General features: G+C 46.8%; 1 protein-coding gene across 4 annotated transcripts in view; it reads left to right on the forward strand.

The window, feature by feature from the left end:
* Positions 1 to 22,026, forward strand: part of RPGR (retinitis pigmentosa GTPase regulator) — a 266,732-nt gene that overhangs the window by 27,944 nt on the left and 216,762 nt on the right. For all 4 annotated transcript variants that reach the window (XR_003856998.1, XM_029603193.1, XM_029603196.1 and 1 more), the window contains 2 exons: positions 1,613 to 1,771; positions 13,652 to 13,801. Coding sequence is in view for 3 of the 4 variants with exons in the window: in XM_029603193.1 (XP_029459053.1) it covers positions 1,613 to 1,771; positions 13,652 to 13,801 (309 nt within the window). In the remaining variant the exon portion in view is untranslated. The remainder of the gene's footprint in view (positions 1 to 1,612; positions 1,772 to 13,651; positions 13,802 to 22,026) is intronic.

Raw genomic sequence — 22,026 nt, forward strand, 5'->3', positions numbered from 1 at the left:
GTGTTCCTCCCTTACCAACAGCACCTAGGTTGTTGTGCCCGTTGGCACCTGTTTGGTGTCTGTTGGTCCACTCTGTTCGGACACAGCCCATAGTTAGATATTCACCCATGTGTGAGAAGTACCATCCTCTTGTCCTAGGAAAAAGCAGAGTTGCTTACCTATAACAGGTGTTCTCCTAGGACAGCAGATTTTTAGTCCTCACGAAACCCACCCCCCACCCCATGGAGTTGGGTTTCACTTACATTTATTTTATTTTTGTAATTCTCTGTAACGAGACTGAAGGGGGACCCCGCATGGCTGCATGGATAGTGGCATGCTGGGCAGGCTCACTGAAGTTTTCCATGCCAGGCTCCATCTGATGATGTCACCCATCTGTGAGGATTAACATTCTACTGTCCTAGGAGAACATCTGTTACAGGTAAGCAACTCTGCTTGATTCCTGAACCAGGAATCTGCTCTCTGAGCCAGGTGGGGATGCCACAGAATTAGTGTTCAAAACCCATGAATGGCAGTCTTGCCACTGCACAACAGTGACACCTAATGGCCAGACTGTAGGTGCACATGAATTGGGGGAACCCTGTCCAAGGATTGGCCCTGCAGTCGCTGCTGTAGGTACTGGGTCATAAAGAAGGGGAAAAATCTGGGGTGGTTGCAAATGAAGGCCCAAGACAGAAGAGGCTGTTTCCATTTGAAATAAAAGCGCAGGAAGAAAATTCCAGGCTTTAAAATGTCCCATTTCTTGTACATTCTCTTGCATCAGGGATCTGATTCTTTCAGATGTGGACATGTGCCTAGTTTTCTGATTTCACAGCTCCTGAAACTTTTATAATTTAAAAAACAAAACAAAAAAAACCCCTATGCTTTGCTTTTCCAGTAAAGAGCAAGGGTAGGTTTGTTTATCTATTCCTTGGATTATTCTGGTAATGCCATATCCCCTGCTCAGCCATCCTAGCAATGATCCTGATACAAGCGTGCTCTGAGGTCAGCCATACGTGTCACTGTCTCAAACTGGCAAGTGCTGAAGAGCAGGAACTGGATCTGGAATCCAGCACAGGTCTGTGTAGCTTCAATGTCATTAGGCTATTGGGCTGACCCCAGCTCTTTTCATATTGAGTAAAGATGGTATACGTTCCAAATTATAAAACATGTTAACGGGAATTCCTCCCGCAGAACATCCACTGTGCTGAGCCAGTCCAGGTTTGTAATAATGGAATGGTCAGTTGATATTTAATAAAAGTCCATATGGAGTTAATTGTAAGAATTTTCTGATTCATACTGTGCAAAGCTATTTATTTAGTGCTTTTTTATACCGACATTCATGATACCAATCATATCATATCGGTTTACAAGAAACAATGGGGCAATAACATCAACATGAACAATAAGGCGAAAAGTTACAATAAAACAGGGACACTCGAACTGGGAGGAGGAAGAGCCAGAGGCAAGTGTAACTCAGGACTAAATAATATCAGGTCATACTGTACTTTCTGGAAGCTGTAGGTGGGAATATGTCTGGTTTATTGTAAACCGATATGATGGAACCCCGATATGTCGTATATAAAGAATAATAAACTATAAACATGTGCTTCCCCCCCCCCCCCCCCATGTGCAGCACAAGGAAAACTGTATGCCTCAGGAGGTAACAATGAAGGCCAGCTGGGACTTGGCGACATGGCAGAGAGAAACAGTTTTCATGAAGTTTGTTTCTTTACCAACCAGTATAAGATCAAACAGCTGGCAGCGGGATCTAACACATCAGCCGCACTAACTGGTGAGAATCTCCAATGCCCTTTAGAGTAATGCTAAGAATCTGTTTATGTAATAGTTTCAGCCCTTCAGGATCCCAATACCGCTAAGCCTTAGTTTAGATGGTTTGAAATGTGCATAAAGTCTTCCAGAGGGTTGAGGGAACAGGAATGGTGTTTGTTGTGGTTTATTACCGAATCACTGTTGGGTTACGTGAGGTGCTTGGAGTAACTTACCCAAGGTCGCACGGAGGACAACATGTTCTGAGGTTTTTCCCTGCTCATAGTGTAGTGCTATCCCGCAGCGCCTTCTCACGCAGACTTCTCATGTAAAGCCTACCATTGTTTGGTGTCTCTGCAGATGATTGGATGGTGCCAAGATAGAGGAAAACTTTCACTAATCCTAAAGTACAGGATAAATAACAGCAGCACCATGAGAAATGATTTGAAGTTTAGACCTGTTGAGGCAGTGTTGTAGAATGGGTTGGTTGGCTTCCCAATATTAAATGCTGCACAAATAAGTCATTTTGACGTAGATTCATAATTTTGCTATAAGTTTCACATGAATAGCGCCCACAATAAAAAAAAATAAAAAAAATAAATAAATGGGGGGGGGGGGGGTAATGGTTAGGGTAATTTTTGAGATACTGCAACAAGCGCTATTTCACAACATCGCATAGGTATTTTACCACAACGCACGTTTAATTTATCGCATCGCAATATTTTCGCATTGCAAGCTGAGAAGTTCCCAGACAAGTATTTCCACATTTTGGGCTGCTCCGGGAGAGAGAGAGAGACTCCTTTTATAAGACTCTCATAGAAGTAAACCATTTACACCACTGTAGGAGGGGCAGCTGGTAACTCGAGGTGAGGGCTTGGTGGTGGTCTAGGGTTTGGGGGGCAGTTTTACATGCACAGTCTGAGGTACAGACAGCATAGTACAGATCAGTGAAGATTCGATGTGATTTGGAGTGAGGAAAGGTACACAAAGATGAGATTTGTATATTGTACTCTCCACCTAGCTTGATAGCAGCTAGGTAGAGAGTGCTTCAAACTAGGTGTAGAGTACAATGTAAAACTGCCCCCCAAACCCTAGACCACCACCAAACATCACCTTGAGTTACTAGCTGCCCATCCTACAGAGGTATAAAAATTTGATTAATATGTGTGCCTTCCCAGAGGCACTCTCTCACTTCCCTCTCCTCTCTCCCACCCGAAACAGGATTTGCAATATTTAGCACAAATCCCGGTTCGGGCACAGCAAAACACCAGGAAAAAAGATGTAGTTATTTCCAGCATTAAAATGTGAGATAATGTGCATTAAACACTCTGTTTCATAAATTCTGCCCAAACTCCTCCCTTTTGACTAAATTTTTAGAATTTGCATATGTATCTTGCTATGCATTATTTATCACATGCGTTAGGGACTTAATGCGATTTGATGAATGACCCCCCCCCCCCCCTTTAGCCGGATATACCTTATCTGGCTACAGTACAAGGGATATTCAGCAGCACGGCTATGCCTCCGAATATTTGCGTATAACTCGCTACTTTGCCAGATAAGTTACATCTGGTTAAATTAGACCAGCTCTATGGCTAGTCTAACTTCTCTGATTAACTTAAACAGATAAGAGCCTGCTGCTGAATATAATGGGATATTCAGTGGCCTGCTAGATAGCTGGATAAGTCTTATTTATCCAGCTATCAAGCGCTGAACACCCTTTGAATTTCGGGCCCATGGTGTGGTTTTTTTTTTTTTTAAATTTGTAAATTCTTATTGGCTTTTATAGGGCCCATAGTGTTTTAAAATGTATATGGGTGCAACACATTCCTTCTCCAAAGAATTCAGAGGTCTATATTCAGCGGCATTTAGCTATTGAAGAATTCAGAAATTTCCTAGTGTGTAGCCAAATGGACTCAGGTCCAGTGGGTTTTGTGCTCTTCTGCTAGCAGATGGGAGACGGAGTCAGATTTCAAAGCTGACGTCACCCTAGATATACCCCTGCAGTGACCTCAGCTCTTCAGTATCTCTCCGTCTCCTAGCAGATACAGACACTATCCCACACACTAGAACAGTGTTAATAATTACAGCAAAGAATTTTACCTTTAAGAAGATCGAGCCCTGCTCTCCTGTGGTGATACCTAAGGGTCCCTCCCTCAGTTGAGAATTCCTGAGGTGATTTTCGATATCCCTCAGAGGTGTGCCTTGGTCCGGTGGCTGGTTCCTGTCGTGGACTTAGCCCCCAGAGCAGCTGAAAGGCAGCGGGTGCAAAACCAAGCACGGCGGTGAAGGTAAAGCCCTCTCCCCAATCAGCTGGAGACCGTCCCGGCACACGATCGGTAAGCGCCGAGACTAGTAGGCAGAGAGCTTTAAATTTAGGTCTCCGGGGCTCGAGGGCCGTACCATTTCCCTCCTTCATACGGCGAGGTAAAAGGGAGCACCAATCGGGTTGAGCAGCCTTGGTTGGGCTAGGCCTCAACATAGTGCAGGGTTCCATATACATGGAGACCCTTGGGAGCGCCATCTTACACGCTGGGGGTGTCGGCGCCATCTTCCCTTCTCGAGCAGTGCCCAGCTTGTGCGCCTCCAATATAGACACACGCACAGCTGTTCTCATAATTACGCGCACGCATAGTGCTCACGCGCATAACTGCACACATATTTCCTGTGTGTCTATACACAGAGGCAATGGCACCGGCATCCAAGAAGCTCAGAAGGCATTCTCTTTGCACAGCCTGGCACATCAGAGCCACACAGAACAGAACTAGAGTCCTGTCTGTGCCATCATTGCGAAGAAGCCCAAGATGTACCAAAGCCTGGTCCCTCACAGTCTGAGGATGGGTCCGGAACTACTACATATGATAGCACCCTGGATCTATGTAACCCTGAAATGGCATCTCCACAAGAGGGAATTTCAGGGGCTCCTGCTCAGACTCCTCCTGGGGTTAACATGGACCCAGGGTCCTTCTCCTGGTTAGAATTTTTCCAGGGACTGCAAGCCTTCGTTCAGGTTCAATCAGCCCCGGCTGTGACCCAGGTCCAACCCCAGCCAGGAGCACCTGACTCCTGGCCCTGCTCAGGTGCCACGAGTCATGCCTCGTCTTACCAAGAAATTTACTGACAGGGACCCGGACACCTCAGACGATGATGGTGCCTCACTGGAGGAAGGGGAAATCCCTCCAGGCCTGGAACCATACAGAACAATGCTTTGCTTCTTCCACAGGGATGAATTTTCAGCCCTTGTTTCACAGACCCTGAAGACTCTGGGGATCCCAGGCACGGAACCTATGGTGGAACCAAAGAAGAACCCCATCTTGGTGTCCCTTCGTAAGGCCTCATGCTATTTCCCAGTGATGGAAGCCATCCAGGAACTGATTAACCTGGAATGGGATGCCCCGCAGGCAAGCTTTAAAGGTTGGGCCTTGGAAGCCTTGTACCCTCTGGAACCAGCGACCAAGGAACGCCTGCGTTTCTGAAAGTGGATGCCATGGTCTGCGCCATCTTGAAGTGAACAACCATCCCCATGGAGGAGGGGCGGCATTGAAGGATACTCAGGATAGACGATTAGAATCCATCTTTAAGCAAGCATTCGACGCAACATCTATGACACTGCAGATCGCTTTCTGCTGCACACTGGTGGCACGTTCCTGCTTGCTCCTATCGAGGGAGGCAGATAATTCTGGAATGTATGCCGGTGAAACGATCGAACCTGCAGCAGCCTTCCTGACGGACGCAAGCTGAGACCTGGTGCGCACCTCATCCAGAGGAGTAGCCTTGGTAGTGACGGCCAGAAGGCAGCTATGGTTGCAGAACTGGTCGGCAGACGTGACTTCTAAGGCGAATCTCACAAGAATGCCCTTTAAGGGATCTCACCTATTCGGAAGCGAATTAGAGAAGTTAGCCAGCAAGTGGGGCGAAGACGGGAGTAAAAGATTCCAACGCCCTTCCCCAGAAGAACTAGGGGCAGAGGCTCCCAACGTTTTCTACCCTACAGGAACTCGTTCCATGTACCTCGTCCCTCCGGAAGGTCCCATCTCTTTCAGAACTGACAGACCAAGAGAGGAACAGGCCCGGGGGCAGGCTCGAACCATGCTTCCCAATGAGAATAGGCCGACCCATCCACAGGAAGAGGAAATGGGGGGGTTCAGCTTTCCCTCTTCTACCAATGATGGGTCAAATGGGTACTAAACATCATTCGAGAAGGTTACTCTCTGGAGTTTCGCAGCATTCCTCGGGACAAATTTATGATATCACCCTGCCACTCCCACACCAAGAGACTGGCAGTGGAATCCACTCTGGCAAGACTACTCAGTCTGAAGGCTTCGGGAAATGCCCCAGAAAAATATGAGACGCTATTCCATCTATTTTATCGTTCCCAAGAAAGAAGGATCATTCCGACCCATCTTGGACCTCAAGAACGTCAACCGTCATCAGTGGGTACTACACTTCTGCATGGAAACTCTCTGCTCCATAATAATGGCAGTACAACTGAGAGAGTTTCTAACCTCCCTTGACCTCTACAAAGGTTCCCTTCACTTCCCAGTCCATCAAGATCACCAGCATTTTCTACGCTTTTCAGTACTGGGACACCATTACCAGTTCCGAGCGCTACCTTTTGGCCAACAACCGCCCCCAGAACATTCTCCAAAATTATGGTGGTTGTGGCGGCAACACTAATGATGGAAGGGATCTTGGTACACCCTTACTTGGACGACTGGCTGATCAGGGCAAAGTCTTCAGAAAAGAGCCGGCAGGTGACCAGCAGAGTCAAGAACCTACTACAGGAACTCGGTTGTGTCGTGAACACTGTCAAGAGCAGTCTGCAGCCCTCTCAGTCTCTGGAGTATCTGTGGGCCTGTTTCGACACCAAACAGAACAAAGTCTTCCTCCCTCCCCTGAAGAGGAGGAAGCTGATGGAGCAATTATAATGATTAATGACCGGTGCACACCCCAAGGTATGGCACTATCTTCAAATCCTCGGGCTCATGGCATCAACCCTGGAGGTCGTTTCGTGGGCAAGGGTTCACATGCGACCACTCCAGTGCTCCTTACTGTCACAATGGAACACACTGTCCCAGGACTATTCAATTCGCCTCCAACTACCAGCAGAGGTACGTTCTGAGCTTCAGTGGTGGCTACAGGAAGACCACCTAAGCAGAGGAGTAAGCCTATCCCCACCGAACTGGATTGTGCTCACCACAGATGCGAGCCTACGAGGGTGGGGAGCCCACTGTCAGGAACTGACGGCCCAGGGACAATGGAGCAAGGAAGAAGCGGGATAGAACATAAACCGCCTGGAAGCTCGCGTGGTCAGACTAGCGTGCCTGCGATTCAGCCACAGACTCCGAGGCCAAGCGATTCGAGTATACAATGTGAAAACGGTTATCGATATATAAAAACTATTAATAATAATAATAAATAATGTCTGACAACGCTACAACGGTTGCCTCCATCAAATGCCAGGGAGGAACCAGGAGCCAGCAGGTTTCTCTGGAGATAGACCCTCTCATGGCATGGGTGGAGGTAAACCTACAAGGGATCTCAGCCTCCCACGTCGCAGGAAAACACATCTCAGCAGAGAGAGCCTGGACTGGGGGGAATGGACGCTGTTGACCACAGCCTAACATAAGAACATGCCATACTGGGTCAGACCAAGGGTCCATGAAGCCCAGCATCCTGTTTCCAACAGTGGCCAATCCAGGCCATAAGAACCTGGCAAGTACCCAAAAACTAAGTCTATTCCATGTTACTGTTGCTAGTAATAGCAGTGGCTATTTTCTAAGTCAACTCAATTAATAGCAGGTAATGGACTTATCCAATCCTTTTTTTAAACACAGCTATACTAACTGCACTAACCACATCCTCTGGCAACAAATTCCAGAGTTTAATTGTGCGTTGAGTGAAAAAGAACTTTCTCCGATTAGTTTTAAATGTGCCACATGTAACTTCATGGAGAGCCCCCCTAGTCTTTCTATTATCCGAAAGAGTAAATAACGGATTCACATCTACCCGTTCTAGACCTCACATGATTTTAAACACCTCTATCATATCCCCCCTTAGCCGTCTCTTCTCCAGGCTGAAAAGTCCTAACCTCTTTAGTCTTTTCTCATAGGGGAGCTGTTCCATTCCCCTTATCATTTTGGTAGCCCTTCTCTGTACCTTCTCCATTGCAATTATATCTTTTTTGAGATGCGGCGACCAGAATTGTACACAGTATTCAAGGTGCGGTCTCACCATGGAGCGATACAGAGGCATTATGACATTTTCCATTTTATTCACCATTCCCTTTCTAATAATTCCCAGCATTCTGTTTGCTTTTTTGACTGCCGCAGCACACTGTACCAACGATTTCAATGTGTTATCTACTGTGACGCCTAGATCTTTCTTGGGTTGTAGCACCTAATATGGAACCTAACATTGTGTAACTATAGCATGGATTATTTTTCCCTATATGCATCACCTTGCACTTATCCACATTAAATTTTATCTGCCATTTTGATGCCCAGTTTTCCAGTCTCACAAGGTCTTCCTGCAATTTATCACAATCCGCTTGTGATTTAACTACTCTGAACAATGTTGTATCATCTGCAAATTTGATTACCTCACTTGTCGTATTTCTTTCCAGATCATTTATAAATATATTGAAAAGTAAGGGTCCCAATACAGATCCCTGAGGCACTCCTCTGCCCACTCCCTTCCACTGAGAAAATTGTCCATTTAATCCTACTCTCTGTTTCCTGTTTTTAGCCAGTTTGCAGTCCACGAAAGGACATCGCCATCTATCCCATGACTTTTTACTTTTCCTAGAAGCCTCTCATGAGGAACTTTGTCAACGCCTTCTGAAAATCCAAGTATATTACATCTACCGGTTCACCTTTATCCACATGTTTATTAACTCCTTCAAAAAAGTGAAGCAGATTTCTGAGGCAAGACTTGCTTTGGGTAAAGCCATGCTGACTTTGTTCCATTAAACCATGTCTTTCTATATGTTCTGTGATTTTGATGTTTAGAACACTTTCCCCTATTTTTCCTGGCACTGAAGTCAGGCTAACTGGTCTGTAGTTTCCCGGATCGCCCCTAGAGCCCTTTTTTAAATATTGGGGTTACATTAGCTATCCTCCAGTCTTCAGGTACAATGGATGATTTTAATGATAGGTTACAAATTTTTACTAATAGGTTTGAAATTTCATTTTTTAGTTCCTTCAGAACTCTGGGGTGTATACCATCAGGTGTGATTTACTACTCTTCAGTTTGTCAATCAGGCTTACCACATCTTCTAGGTTCACCGTGATTTGGTTCAGTCCATCTGAATCATTACCCATGAAAACCTTCTCTGATAACGGGTACCTCCCCAACATCCTCTTCAGTAAACACCGAAACAAAGAAATCATTTAATCTTTCCGCGATGGCCTTATGTTCTCTACGTGCCCCTTTAACTCCTCGATCATCTTACAGTCCAACTGACTCCCTCACAGGTTTTCTGCTTCAGATATATTAAAAAAAAATTTACTGTGTGTTTTTGCCTCTACGGCCAACTTCTTTTCAAATTCTCTTAGCCTGTCTTATCAATGTCTTACATTTAACTTGCCAACGTTTATGCATTATCCAATGTTTATGCATTATCCAACTGATAGTAAATCGCTGGGGCCTCCCAGCCATGGACCTACTGGCCACTTCTCTGTGCCCAAGTCCCCAGGTTCTTCAGCCACAGACGAGAGCCAGACCTAGCCAGAGGAAGACTTACTGTATGCCTCCCCCCCCCCCCCCCCCCCCCATGGCCACTACTGGGCAAGATCATCCGCAAGATAGAACACCACAGGGGACTGGTTCTACTAGTGGCCCTGGATTGGCCAAGACGCTCATGATACACAGGATTGCAAAGATTCCTTGTGGGGAGCCATCTGTGCCTACCTCCACACAGGGACCTTCTCCAGCAGGGCCCGATTCTTCACGAAAATCCATCTCTATTCTCTCTTACGGTCTGGCCCTTGAGAGGACTCGCCTGAAGAAGCGCGGTTCATCGAAGGCCGTGATTGACACACTGCTTTGCGCGCGCAAGTTCTCAACATTTCTGGCATACATACGGATCTGGAGACTATTCGAAGCCTGGTGTGAGGACCGCGGGACTTTTCTACGGACAGCCAAGAACCCCATGATTCTGGAATTTCTACAGGACTCAATTCCCTCAAGGTCCAAGTAGCAGTCCTCTCCTGCTTCAGAGCCAAAGTGAACGGAATCAGTCTATCAGCTCATCGGGACTTGGCCCGCTTCCTAAAAAGGGTTAAGCAACTTCGGCCACCCCTAAAGTGGTCGGTGCCCCTATGGAAACTCAATCTGGTATTATACTTCCTAGTGTGGGATTCCTTTAGAGCAATGCGCAGTCTGTCACTACGCCTCTTAAGATTGAAGACTGTATTCCTGGTGGCAATATGTTCAGCCCGTCTCATCTCCGAGCTACAGGCACCATCCTGTCGGGAACCATTTCTTAGGTTCACAGCTTTGCACCGTCCCCTCCTTCCTACTGAAAGTGGTTTCCGAGTTTCATTTGAACCAAGCGATCTCCCTGCCATCTCCGGATGAACATAAGGATTCGGAAGACTCCCGCCTCCTTCGCCAGCTAAATGTCGGCAGACTCCTGGTGTGATACCTGGACAGATTGAAACGGTGCTCAAAACGGATCACTTGTTTATTCTCCACAGCGAGAAAAATCAAGGAGAAGCAGCCTCGCGAGCAACCATAGCTTGCTGGATCAAGGAAGTAATCAAGGCAGCCTACATAGAGGCAGGAAAGCCCTTACCCCCTACAGGTTAAGGCTCATTCTACTAGGGCCCAGGCAGTATCTTGGCAGAAACCAAATTGCTGCTGCCTGCCGACGTGGTCCTCTCTACACATTTTCTCCAGGTTCTACTGCCTGGTTGTTCAGGCCCGAGAAGATGCAGCCTTCGCAAGGGCAGTACTAAGTGGATCACGGGCAGCCTCCTGCCCTGTCCAGGAGTAGCTTTTGTATATATCACTAGTCCTGAGTCCATCTGGCTACACACTAGGAAATGGAGAAATCACTTACCCGATAATTTCATTTTCCTTAGTGTAGACAGATGGACTCAGCATCCTGCCCACGGCTGCCCCAGAGAAGGAGGATATTGGAAAGCGAACTGCGAGATTAAACAAATACGGGTAAGCCATTGCCTACCCCTAGTTGAAGACACCCACAATTAGCCTGGTGTCGGCGTTAATCGGTTGAGTACAATGGCGGTCTCCAGTGTATTGAAATCAGTTGAATCAGTTTAATCAAGTTGTTAAGCAAGAATATACATCCACAATGGCTTTTCGAAGAGAATACTGAAGAGCTGAGGTTACTGCAGGGGTATATGTAGGGTGATGTTAGCTTTGAAATCTGACTCAGTCTCCCATCTGCTAGCAGAAGAGGACATAACCCACTGGTCCTGAGTCCATCTGTCTACACTAAGGAAAACGAAATTATCAGGTAAGTAATGTCTCTATTATCCGGCTAAATGGATATTTGAGCATTTATCTGGCTAAATTTTAGCCGGATTGTTAGGATCCTGCCTGCAGGCCTAGCCGCAGGCAGTCCCTTACATTTCGCAGCCCGGAGACCGCCGACAGAGTTCTCTTCGCACGGCCCGGAGGCAGTCCTTCGCGGCAGACTGAGGCCGCCTGACGTCTTCTGCCCTCGCGGCAGGGAACCACTGTCGCCGAGCCTTCCCACGGTGGGGAGCCACCGCTGCCTGTTCTCTCTCCATGCGGCTGGGACGCTCCTGCTGCAGCCTGCCTCCTGACCTCCTCTAGGCGCAGGCGTGCGCCTCTCCCACAGATTTAAAGGGCCAGTGGTGGGGAAAAGCCCCGCGGCCCTCACCAATGATGTCATCCGTCCACGCCTGGACCCTGCCCTGCTTCAGTTTCTCGGGGCCTTTGGAACTGGTCTGCACAGTGTCTATGGTCTTTCTTCCAATCCAGGTCTTTTGTGGTCTTCCTGTGCCTTGATGGATTTTCGTTCAATGTTCTTCATGTTCCTGGTCATCTTCATCTTGATTTTCCTGCTCTTGTCCCTCATCGGAGCTCCTTCATCACTTGTTCCTTGTTCCTGATATCCAGATGTCCTGATGTTTCCTGTCCAGTGGTACTATGTTCCTCTCCTGACTCAGTCTGTCCCATCTTCAGCTCTTCGTCCATTTCCCAGGCTCCTCGTCTGTTCACCTTTCCTGGTGTGCCACCGTCGTCCTTGACCAGCCCATGGGGAGGGCTGGGTAGGGCGCCTCGTGGTGCAAAGCCTTCTTCTCATCAGCAGCGCAAGCCTCCGGAAGGCTCCTGTTTTTAAATCCAAGCTTCTGAATCCCGAGTCTAGAATCCTGTCCCGGTCTTCAGAGTCCCTTGTGCCTGCTTCCGTCCATGCCTAAGACTCTGCCAGAACCTGCTCCACTTCAACGTAGTCCGCGACCAGCCTCCAGCGGCTGTGTAGGGCGCGTCCCGGTGCAGCCCTCTTCTGAATCTTCGTCATGTCCTGGCTTCAAGTTCCACTGCTTTGCCTGGAGTCTGCTTCACCTTCGGCGTGGTCCACAACTAGCCATGGACGACTGTGTAGGGCGCTCTGCATTGCAGCACTCACCCAGTACTTTCTCCTGAATATTGTCTGGGTCCTCAGAGTAACCCCAATCCTTGTCTGGGTCCTCCGAGTATCCTGAGTCTGTCAGAGTCTTCTTATTCCTGCCCTCAGCCTCCGTCTGGCCTCATGCACTCGTCATTCCCAAGCGGCTGGTCCAGAAGGGATACAAGGGGCCAGAGGGCTACTCTCGAGACCAGCATTACGTTCCTGGGTCTCATTGGTGTGTGTAGGTCCAGTGGGGGGCCGAGCCTGCCTTGTTCCTGTTCCTGATGATCCTTGCCTTGACTTCAGTCCAGCCTTGCTCCTGTTCTGCCCGAGCTTGTACATGCTCACCTCTCGCGGTGTCTTGGGGCTCCTCCCTGAGCCATGTCGTGATCCAAGGGCTCACAACCCCCTAGAGATAAGGACAGTGTCCCTGAGCTCCTAACACGGATATCTTATGCGGCTAAAATTTAGCTGGATAACTTAGGGGCATTCTGGGGGACATTTCAGGGGGTTCTTATATAAGCCAATACATTATTTGGCTGTCTGATTAGGTAAAAAAGCTGTATTAAAATTAGCTGGATAACGTTATTTGGCTAATTTTTTAAAATAGCCTGCTTTATTCAAAAGTGCGGCTACACTATTGAATATACCTCCAAAGTTAGCTGGATAGGTTTATCTGGCTAACTTGGCTATCCAAACAGTGACTAAATATGGACCTCTTACAGTCTAAGTGTGTACCTTTTTAGATGAGTGATAAAGTGACATGTCCAAGTTCATGGTTTGAACCGTGATCTCCTGGTTCCCACTAAACCCCTTCTTGCTATATGCTGTTAATTTCTTTCTAACTGTCCTGTCCTCAGTAGCTGCTGCTCTGGCTTCCCATATTGCTATTATATGCTAGCTTAAAAATTCCATTATTAGCTGATATTACTGGGTAGAGCCCAGCTGTTTTGGTAGTAATTTAGAGAGTCTTAAAAACCCTTTATTAGAAGGACATGTATCCTTTTAAATCACTGCCCCCAAATCCAGTACTTGAAGAGTGCAAACCCATCTAGTTTTCAGGATTTCTACAATGAGACAGATTTGCAGGTAATGGAGGCACGGTGTGCAAATATCTCTCATGCATGTTCATTGTGCAAATTCTGAAAACCAGACCATTTGTGGCCTAGGGGAGGACCTGATTTGGGACTCCATGCTTTAAATAGTTGAGCTGTGTGTTTTTCATTCATGGCCATGAGGGATAGTTCAAAGCAGTAGTGCAATCACAAATGTATTACGTATCTTATCTTTTCGTTGTAGTGGATGGGAAGCTTTTCATGTGGGGTGACAATTGTGAAGGTCAGATCGGCCAGGCCAGTGAAACCAACGTCTGTGCTCCTCAACAAGTGAATGTTGGCAAGCAGGTCTCCTGGGTCTCCTGTGGATATTACCACTCGGCGTTTGTAACATGTAAGATTGGGAATATTTTCCCAAATGCATTCTGTTACCGTATTTTTTTGGTTCTGATATGGATCAATATCCATGACAAGAGGATGTCTGCATGTGATCTGTGTTGCAGGATAATGTTGGGCATTATGTGAGTGTCTTAAATTTAAATTTATAACATATGACTAGGAAAACATCTTGTGCAGAAAAGCATTGGTAAAGAAAACTTGATAAATCCATAAAAAAGAGTAACCACATATTAGAAGTATTTCCATCTGTACAAAACAATCAAGTCTACAATATTAAGGGGGGGAGTGGAACTTAACAATATTAGAAAGATTTCCCACTAGGTTTAAGGAAAATGAATGGCTCATGGGAACCAGGACAATATTAAACTATTTGAGGACATCAAGAATTAAGATACTTTTGCAACAGGTGATGCTGCAGCAGGCTCCAGGCCCAGTTTAGTACTAAGAGGCAGTGAGCTGAGATGGGTCATAAAATGTTTATCTAGCAGATTGATATTTCACTACATGTTTGCAAAGAAAATTAAGCCAAAAGAGACTACCAAGCTGCAAGGCTCTAGTTATTCCATTGACAGGCAGGACTGAATTAGTCATTGGATGTGGGTGACGTCATCCAAGGGTGGCCAATGGACCACTCTCTCTGAGCTCAGTATATACCATAGGAATGCTGCCTCATGAGTCCCTTAGTCATTTTTTGTCCATGCTACTACCTAGATGTACATCTTTCTAACATTTTTCATTCTAAGGCCCCTCAGGGCTCCCTTTTTCAAGTGTTTTGCTGCCTCGGCAGTCCCTCAACAGCACATTTTAGTGCTTTAAAAAAAAAAAAAGAGAAAATATCCAGGTCCAAGAATCTGGTGGCTTCAAGGATGGTCTGTTTGCGGATGTAAGATGTTGATTACTCACAGCCATATCATCTGTTAAGTGTCTGGGTCCTACCATGACTCTACCAACTGTTATGATTGTGGCTGCATGTCTCCTAGTACAGCGATCTCAACCGGAGTGTCATAACACTCTGGTGTGTTGCCAAGCACCGGCAGCTGTGTCGTGGCTCCCAGTGTCCCACTGCCACACCTGTGCTTCCCTTCTTCCCAGGGGCAGACTGGCCGATGCAGTTGGTAGGGGAGTGCCACCGCCAGAGGCCAGGCCGGTGGCGGCTGAAGAGCGGAGGCCAGGCTTATTGGGCCAAACAATGAGAAGAGGCTCCACATGAGCTTGTGTGTGTGCGTGAGTGGCAGCTTTCTGTGTGCCTGTGGTAGAATGGGAGCAAGAGCATTTGTGTGTGATTGAGAGACTGGTTGGAAGTGATATGTTTCTTCGAGAGAGAGACAGACGGGTCAGGAAGATGACTGGTGGTGTGTGTGTGTGAGGAAGAGAGACTGGTTAGGGAGGTTACTGGTCTGTGAGACAGAAACTGGTTGTGGCCCTAAGGAAGAGGACTGTGAGAACAGAGCTTCAGCAGCCACTGCTGCTTCTGGTGAGTGCTATTGGCCTGCAAGGGAAAGGAGTAGGAGAGTTGTTGAAGAGGGTAAGTAAAGGTTACTTTTTAAGTTTATTTTTCTTGATTGACTGCCATTTTAATTATTGAATATTATGTGATGTCTGCTGTTTTGAAATATTTTATTGATATTTGGACAAGTTTTAATTTTTACGAGTTTTTAATTGTTGGATGTTATTCTGTTCATCAGCTGTTTTGTAACATTTATTAGTATAGTTTTACAATTATTTCTGTGTGGGAATCTATAGCAGCTTGGCTTATTCTGTTTTCCTGTTAGGAAGTGTATTAGTGTTTAGGGCCTGGTTTAATATTTGTAGTACTACCATTTCATAAGTTGGGTTGTCATTGTTTGTGGGTTCCATAATACAGGTATAACTTTGTGCGGATTAGTTTGTGTGCATTGTTGCAGATCTTGGGTCTATGGTAGGTGCTATATTTCTCTTTCCATTTCTCCAGGTTTCCACTGCATGCAGAGTGGCTGTTCTGATTTTCCATTCCAGTTTGTCTCCATATTTAAATTTGTGGTCTTTCTGTACTTGATGAAGGTCAGTTCTGGGTGTGTGACCGAGATGAGGTATTTTACTAGCATGTAGGCATTTGTATCAATCTTATTTGTTGTGTTTTCTCAATAGGACATGCATTAATGGTAAATTACTGTCTTTTCATAAGGAGGAGTATTGTGCCTGCCACTAAAAGAAGTTTGTTTTGCTTTTACTATGATGTCATCAGAACCAGAATATCTTTTGTTTGTATGGTGAGTTGGATGGGTAATGCCCTAGTTCTGCTCTGCACCCATTGTTGGGGGTTGAGGGGGTTCCCGAGGATGCGGAATGTATATTTACATTTAGCCCCATGACGGTCACGTGCTCAGTGTGTCATGCATGTGAGAACCATCTGTCAGGTGTGTCCCGGCCGAAAAAAGTTTGAGAACCACTTGTTGCGGTCCCGGTCGCTAGGCTAGCGACCGGGTCCTTACCTTTCTGCTGCCTCTCCCGGTCTCGCCGCGTTCCGTTGCTCCTGGGGCCTGCAGGGCCGCATGGCAGCGTCTCTCTCCACGTGGAGACGCTGCCGAGGGACGACTCAGACTCCTCCCACTGCCAGGCAACGCGCGCGCGAGCAGGGGGCTCTTAAAGGTCCAGCACCCGGAAGTGCTGAACCGCCCCGTTCCTGACGTCAGACGCTGGCCGGCTATTTAAAACCAGCGTCTGACTTCCTTGCTTTGCCTTTGCAACGAGGTCACTCTACTGTGTGCTTAGTTGCTTCCCAGCGTTGCTTTCAGCCTTGGTTCCTGCTTGTTCCAGCCGTGCCTTGCTTCCAGCTCCGGTTCCTGCTTGTTCCAGCCGTGCCTTGCTTCCAGCTCCGGTTCCTGCTTGTTCCAGCCGTGCCTTGCTTCCAGCTCCGGTTCCAGCTTGTCCCAGCCGTGCCTTGCTTCCAGGTCAGGTTCTGTTTGGTCCTGCTGTGCCTTGGCTCCAGCTCTGGGCTCTACTTGCTGTCTACATATCCTGACTCCAGCTCCGGTTCCTGATTCTCCTTGTCTTCAGCCAGCCACGATCCTCGGACTTCCTCACGATTCTCCTCGTCCTCAGCCAGCCACAGACCTTGGACTCATTCACGATTCTCCTAAGTCCCAGCGACTCGGACCCCTACGGGCTCCTCCTGGGGGGGTCTTGGGTTTCCAGGGTGAAGACGCCATCAGTCCGCTCCAGCTGAGTGCCGCCTCCCGGCTTATTAACTCCTGTGGACGCTGTCCACCTCAGCCGGCCCAAGGGTCCACTATTGACTTTACTCATAACATAACACCACTGTCCTAGAACACAGAGGAACCAAGCCTTACAAGATGGCAGGTCTCTGGAGATGAGCAAACAAGGCAGGCGGAGTAAACAGCGCGCACATGTAGGAAACGTACAACAACAAGATAATGTATGGCAAACAATCTACTGGTCAATATCTTTTAGAAATGTAAAAAGTTTTTAATTATACATACAATCACCAATATTGTACGTACTTATCAGCTGGAACGCTTAACACAAGTAACCGTGTAGAACTCTTGTTATAGAGGACTCTTTAATAAGCTTAGTGTTTGAAATCGTGCCTCCAGCTTAAAATTAAAATTTGAAACTTCCTGTTTTTGACTAAACATCCGCTTAGTGCTGCTAAATACCGCCGGTGATCCCGCCGATCCACAGCTCAGATACTCGTTACATGATTTTCCATGGATGTGCTGTGCAATACAATTTGAATCTCAGCACTTGTGTTGAGCGTTCCAGCAGATTACCTCAATTACATACAATCAACCTACGGTCTCCTGCATTATGACATTCTAACTTTCAAGTCTTACGGAAGTTGTGGTCCCCCTGATGCAGCCCCTGATGCGAAACACGGCCGTGTTGGGGTCCTTGTGAGTATTATGATTATGTGACTGTGATTGTAGGTTCAAAAAATATGTACAATATTGGTGATTGTATGCATTATTAAAAACTTATTTCTAAAAGATATTGACCAGTAGATTGTTTGCCACACATTATCTCGTTGTTGTAAGTTTCCTACATGTGTGCGCTGTTTACTCCACCTGCTTTGTTTGCTCATCTCCAGAGACCAGCCCCAGGTAAAAATGGGATTTGTTTTTTGATGGAGGTGAAGCCTCACTTTCCATATTTTTCTGGTTGTGAGGGAGGATCAAGCAGTTTCTCTCCAAGTGGAAGGAGATCACCAAGGGCCTGTAGGCACTAAAGATTTTAGAGTGTGATTACCATTTATGTTTCTCCCATTTGCCAGGGCAGCACAACTGTTTGACCTTCAATTCTGATTTGTTTTGAGGTGCATGCATTTCTTCTCCAGCAATTGATAGAGCAAGTCTCCCATTTGGATCATGGTGGGGTTTTTACTCCTGATATTTCCTTATCTCCAAAAAATCGAGGGGCTTGAAATCCATCCTGGATTTACAAAGGCTGAACAGGCATCTGGAGAGAAGAAATTCAAAATGAATTCTCTGCAGACTATCATTTGAGCGGGGACCTGAAGGATGTGAATACCCATGTCCCCATCCTCCCATCCCACTGGAAATAGTCCAGAATCATAGTGGAAGGTGATCATTACCAGTACAAGGTTCTGCCCCTTTGGTCTGTCAGCATCTGAGGGTTTTCACGAAATGTCTGGCAGTAGTGAAGGCACATCTTCATTGTCAGGGAATATCGGGGTTTCCCTATTGTGACCGGCCTGCCCCACGCGTACCGCCGGTCGAGAAGGGAAGATGGCACCAACGACCCCTGTGTGTAAGATGGCGACCCCCGAGGATCTCCATGTGTATGGACCCTTGCACCGGATCGGGGTCTAGCCCAACCAAGGCCGCTCAACTCAATCGGTGCTCCCTTTTAACCTCACCGGAAGAAGAATTTGGTACGGAGCTCTGGAGACCTGAATTTAAAGATTTTTCTTACCTGGTCTCAGCGCTTATCAATTGTGTGCTGGACAGTCTCCAGCTGTTGGGGGAGAGGGAATTACCTTCACCACTGCACTCAGTTCTGCACTCGCTGCCTTTCAGCCACACTGGGGGCTAAGTCCATGCCGGGAGCGGCTACTCGACCAAGGCACATCTCTGAAGGATATCGGAGATCACCTCAGGAATTCTCGACTGGGGGAGGGACCCTTAAGTATCACTGCAGGAGAGTGGGGCTCAATCTTCTTTAAGGTAATTTTGTTTCTTCTTTGCTGTAATTCTTAACACTATTCTAGTGTGTGGGATAGTGTCAGCATCTGCTAGGAGACAGATGCTGAAGAGCTGAGGTTACTGCAGGGGTATATCTAGAGTGACGTCAGCTTTGAAATCTGACTCCATCTGCTAGCAGAAGAGCACAATACCCATTGGTCCTGAGTCCATCTGGCTACATGCTAGGAAATGGTCATTTCAAGGATTCCAGGGCTCTGCTCTTGGAGGGTCCTATAACTAACCAGTCATCTAGGTAGCGTCCAATACAGACGCGCGCAGAACTGAGCACACTCATGTGCATAACTACACGCACAGCCACGTTTATAACCACACACGTGCAAACACAATGGCACCAGCGCCCAAGAAGGCCAGAAGGCACTCTCCCCACAGCCTGCCACCTAAGAGCCGCACAGCCTGAATTGGAGTCCTGCCTGTGTCAACATTGCAAAGAAGCCCAGGGTGAACCTAAGCCTGGTCCCTTACTGTCAGGGGATGGGTCCGGAACTACCGACGATAGCTCCCCGAACCTATGTATCTCAGAGATGGCTTCTCCACAGGAGGGCACCTCTGGGGCCCCTAATCTGACTCCTCCTGGGATTAACATGGACCCAGGGACCTTATCCTGGTTAGAATTTATCCAAGGGCTGCAAGCCTTCGTTCAGGCACAGTCAGCCCCGGCTGCGCACTGGGCTCAACCCCTGCCGGAAGCACAAGATCCTCCTGGCCCTGCTCGGATGCCTCGAGACATGCCTCGCCTAACCAAGAACTTTCCTGACAGGGACCCAGACACCTCAGATGAGGAGGGTGACTCCCTGAAAGAAGGAGAAATCCCTTCAGGAATAGAACCATACTGAACCATGCCCTTGTTTCCCAGACTCTGAAGACGCTGGGTATTCCAGGCACGGGCCCTATGGCAGAACCAAAGAAGAACCCCATCTTGGTGTCCCTTCGTAAGGCCTCATGCTACTTTCCAATGATGAAAGCCATCCAGGAACTGATTGACCTGGAGTGGGTTACACTGGAGTCAGCTTCAAATGGGGTCAGGCCTTGGAAGCCCTATACCCTCTAGAGCCTGACCTGGAGTGGGTTACCCTGGAGTCAGCTTCAAATGGGGTCGGGCCTTGGAAGCCCTATACCCTCTAGAGCCGGTGACCAAGGAACACCTGCGTTTTCCCAAAAGTGGATGCTATGGTCTTTGCTGTCTCTCAAAGAGAACAACGATTCCCGTTGAGGGAGGAGCTGCATTGAAGGATACTCAGGATAGACGATTAGAATCCATCCTCAAACAGGCCTTCGACGCAACAGCAATGACACTGCAGATTGTTTTCTGCTGCTCACTGGTGGCATGTTTCTGCTTGCTCCTCTCGAGAGAGGCAAATAACTCCGGAAAGTATACCGGTGAGACGATGGAACCTTCAGCAGCCTTCCTGACAGACGCAAGCTCAGACCTGGTGCATACCTCAGCCAGGGGAGTTGCCTCTGTAGTGCCAGCCAGAAGACAATTATGGCATGGTTAAAAGGGGAGGTGAAAAGCTATTTTAGCCAAAAGATCTTCATTCAAAAATTGGAAGAAGGATCCAACAGAAGAAAATAGGATAATGCATAAACGTTGGCAAGTTAAATGTAAGACATTGATAAGACAGGCTAAGAGAATTTGAAAAGAAGTTGGCCATAGAGGCAAAAACTCACAGTAAAAACTTTTTAAAATATATCAGAAGCAGAAAGCCTGTGAGGGCTTTCTGCTTCGGATATGATATGATTGAGGACTTAAAGGGGCACTTAGAGAAGATAAGGCCATCGCGGAAAGATTAAATGATTTCTTTGCTTCGGTGTTCACTGAAGAGGATGTTGGGGAGGTACCCATACTGGAGAAGGTTTTCATGGGTAATGATTCAGATGGACTGAACCAAATCACGGTGAACCTAGAAGATGTGGTAGACCTGATTGACAAACTGAAGAGTAGTAAATCACCTGGACCGGATGGTATACACCCCAGAGTTCTGAAGGAACTAAAAAATGAAATTTCAGACCTATTAGTAAAAATTTGTAACCTATCATTAAAATCATCCATTGTACCTGAAGACTGGAGGATAGCAAATGTAACCCCAATATTTAAAAAGGGCTCCAGGGGCGATCCAGGAAACTACAGACTGGGTAGCTTGACTTCAGTGCCAGGAAAAATAGTGGAAAGTGTTCTAAACAACAAAATCACAGAACATATAGAAAGATATTGTTTAATGGAACAAAGTCAGCATGGCTTTACCCAAGGCAAGTCTTGCCTCACAAATCTGCTTCACTTTTTTGAAGGAGTTAATAAACATGTGGATAAAGGTGAACCGGTAGATGTAGTATACTTGGATTTTCAGAAGGCATTGACAAAGTTCCTCATGAGAGGCTTCTAGGAAAAGTAAAAAGTCATGTGATAGATGGCAATGTCCTTTTGTACATCCCACTGGTCCTAAGTCCATCTGGCTACACGTTAGGAAATGGAGAAATTACTTACCTGATAATTTTGTTTTCCTTAGTGTAGATAGATGGACTCAGCATCCCGCCCACGGCTGCCCCAGAAAAGGAGAACCTCGGATAGCGAATCTCTGGACTAAGCAAATACGGGTAAGCCGCGGCCTACCCACAGTTGTCCGATGTCAGCGTTAATTGGTTGAGTGCACTGGCAGTCTCCAGTTTGGAAATTAGTTGAACCAGTTCAATCAAGTTATTTAAGCAAAGATATATCCACAATGGCTTTTTGAAGAGAATACTGAAGAGCTGAGGTTACTGCCGGTGTACATCTAGAGCAGAGCTTTCCAAACTTTTCACAGTAATTCAGTCTACTAGCAAACCAGAGGTTGTATGCAGTGTAACAAAGGAAAAAAGAAACATCACCCATCCTTATAAAACAAATCAAGAAATATAAAATCATCAGCAGTAAAACTGTACTAACAAAAAGAACATATTTCGAAACAGCTGATGAGTGGAATATCCAATAATTAAAAACTCATATAAAACATTTCCAGATACC

Source organism: Rhinatrema bivittatum, chromosome 5 (genome assembly GCF_901001135.1).
Source record: "Rhinatrema bivittatum chromosome 5, aRhiBiv1.1, whole genome shotgun sequence".
NCBI lineage: Eukaryota > Metazoa > Chordata > Amphibia > Gymnophiona > Rhinatrematidae > Rhinatrema > Rhinatrema bivittatum.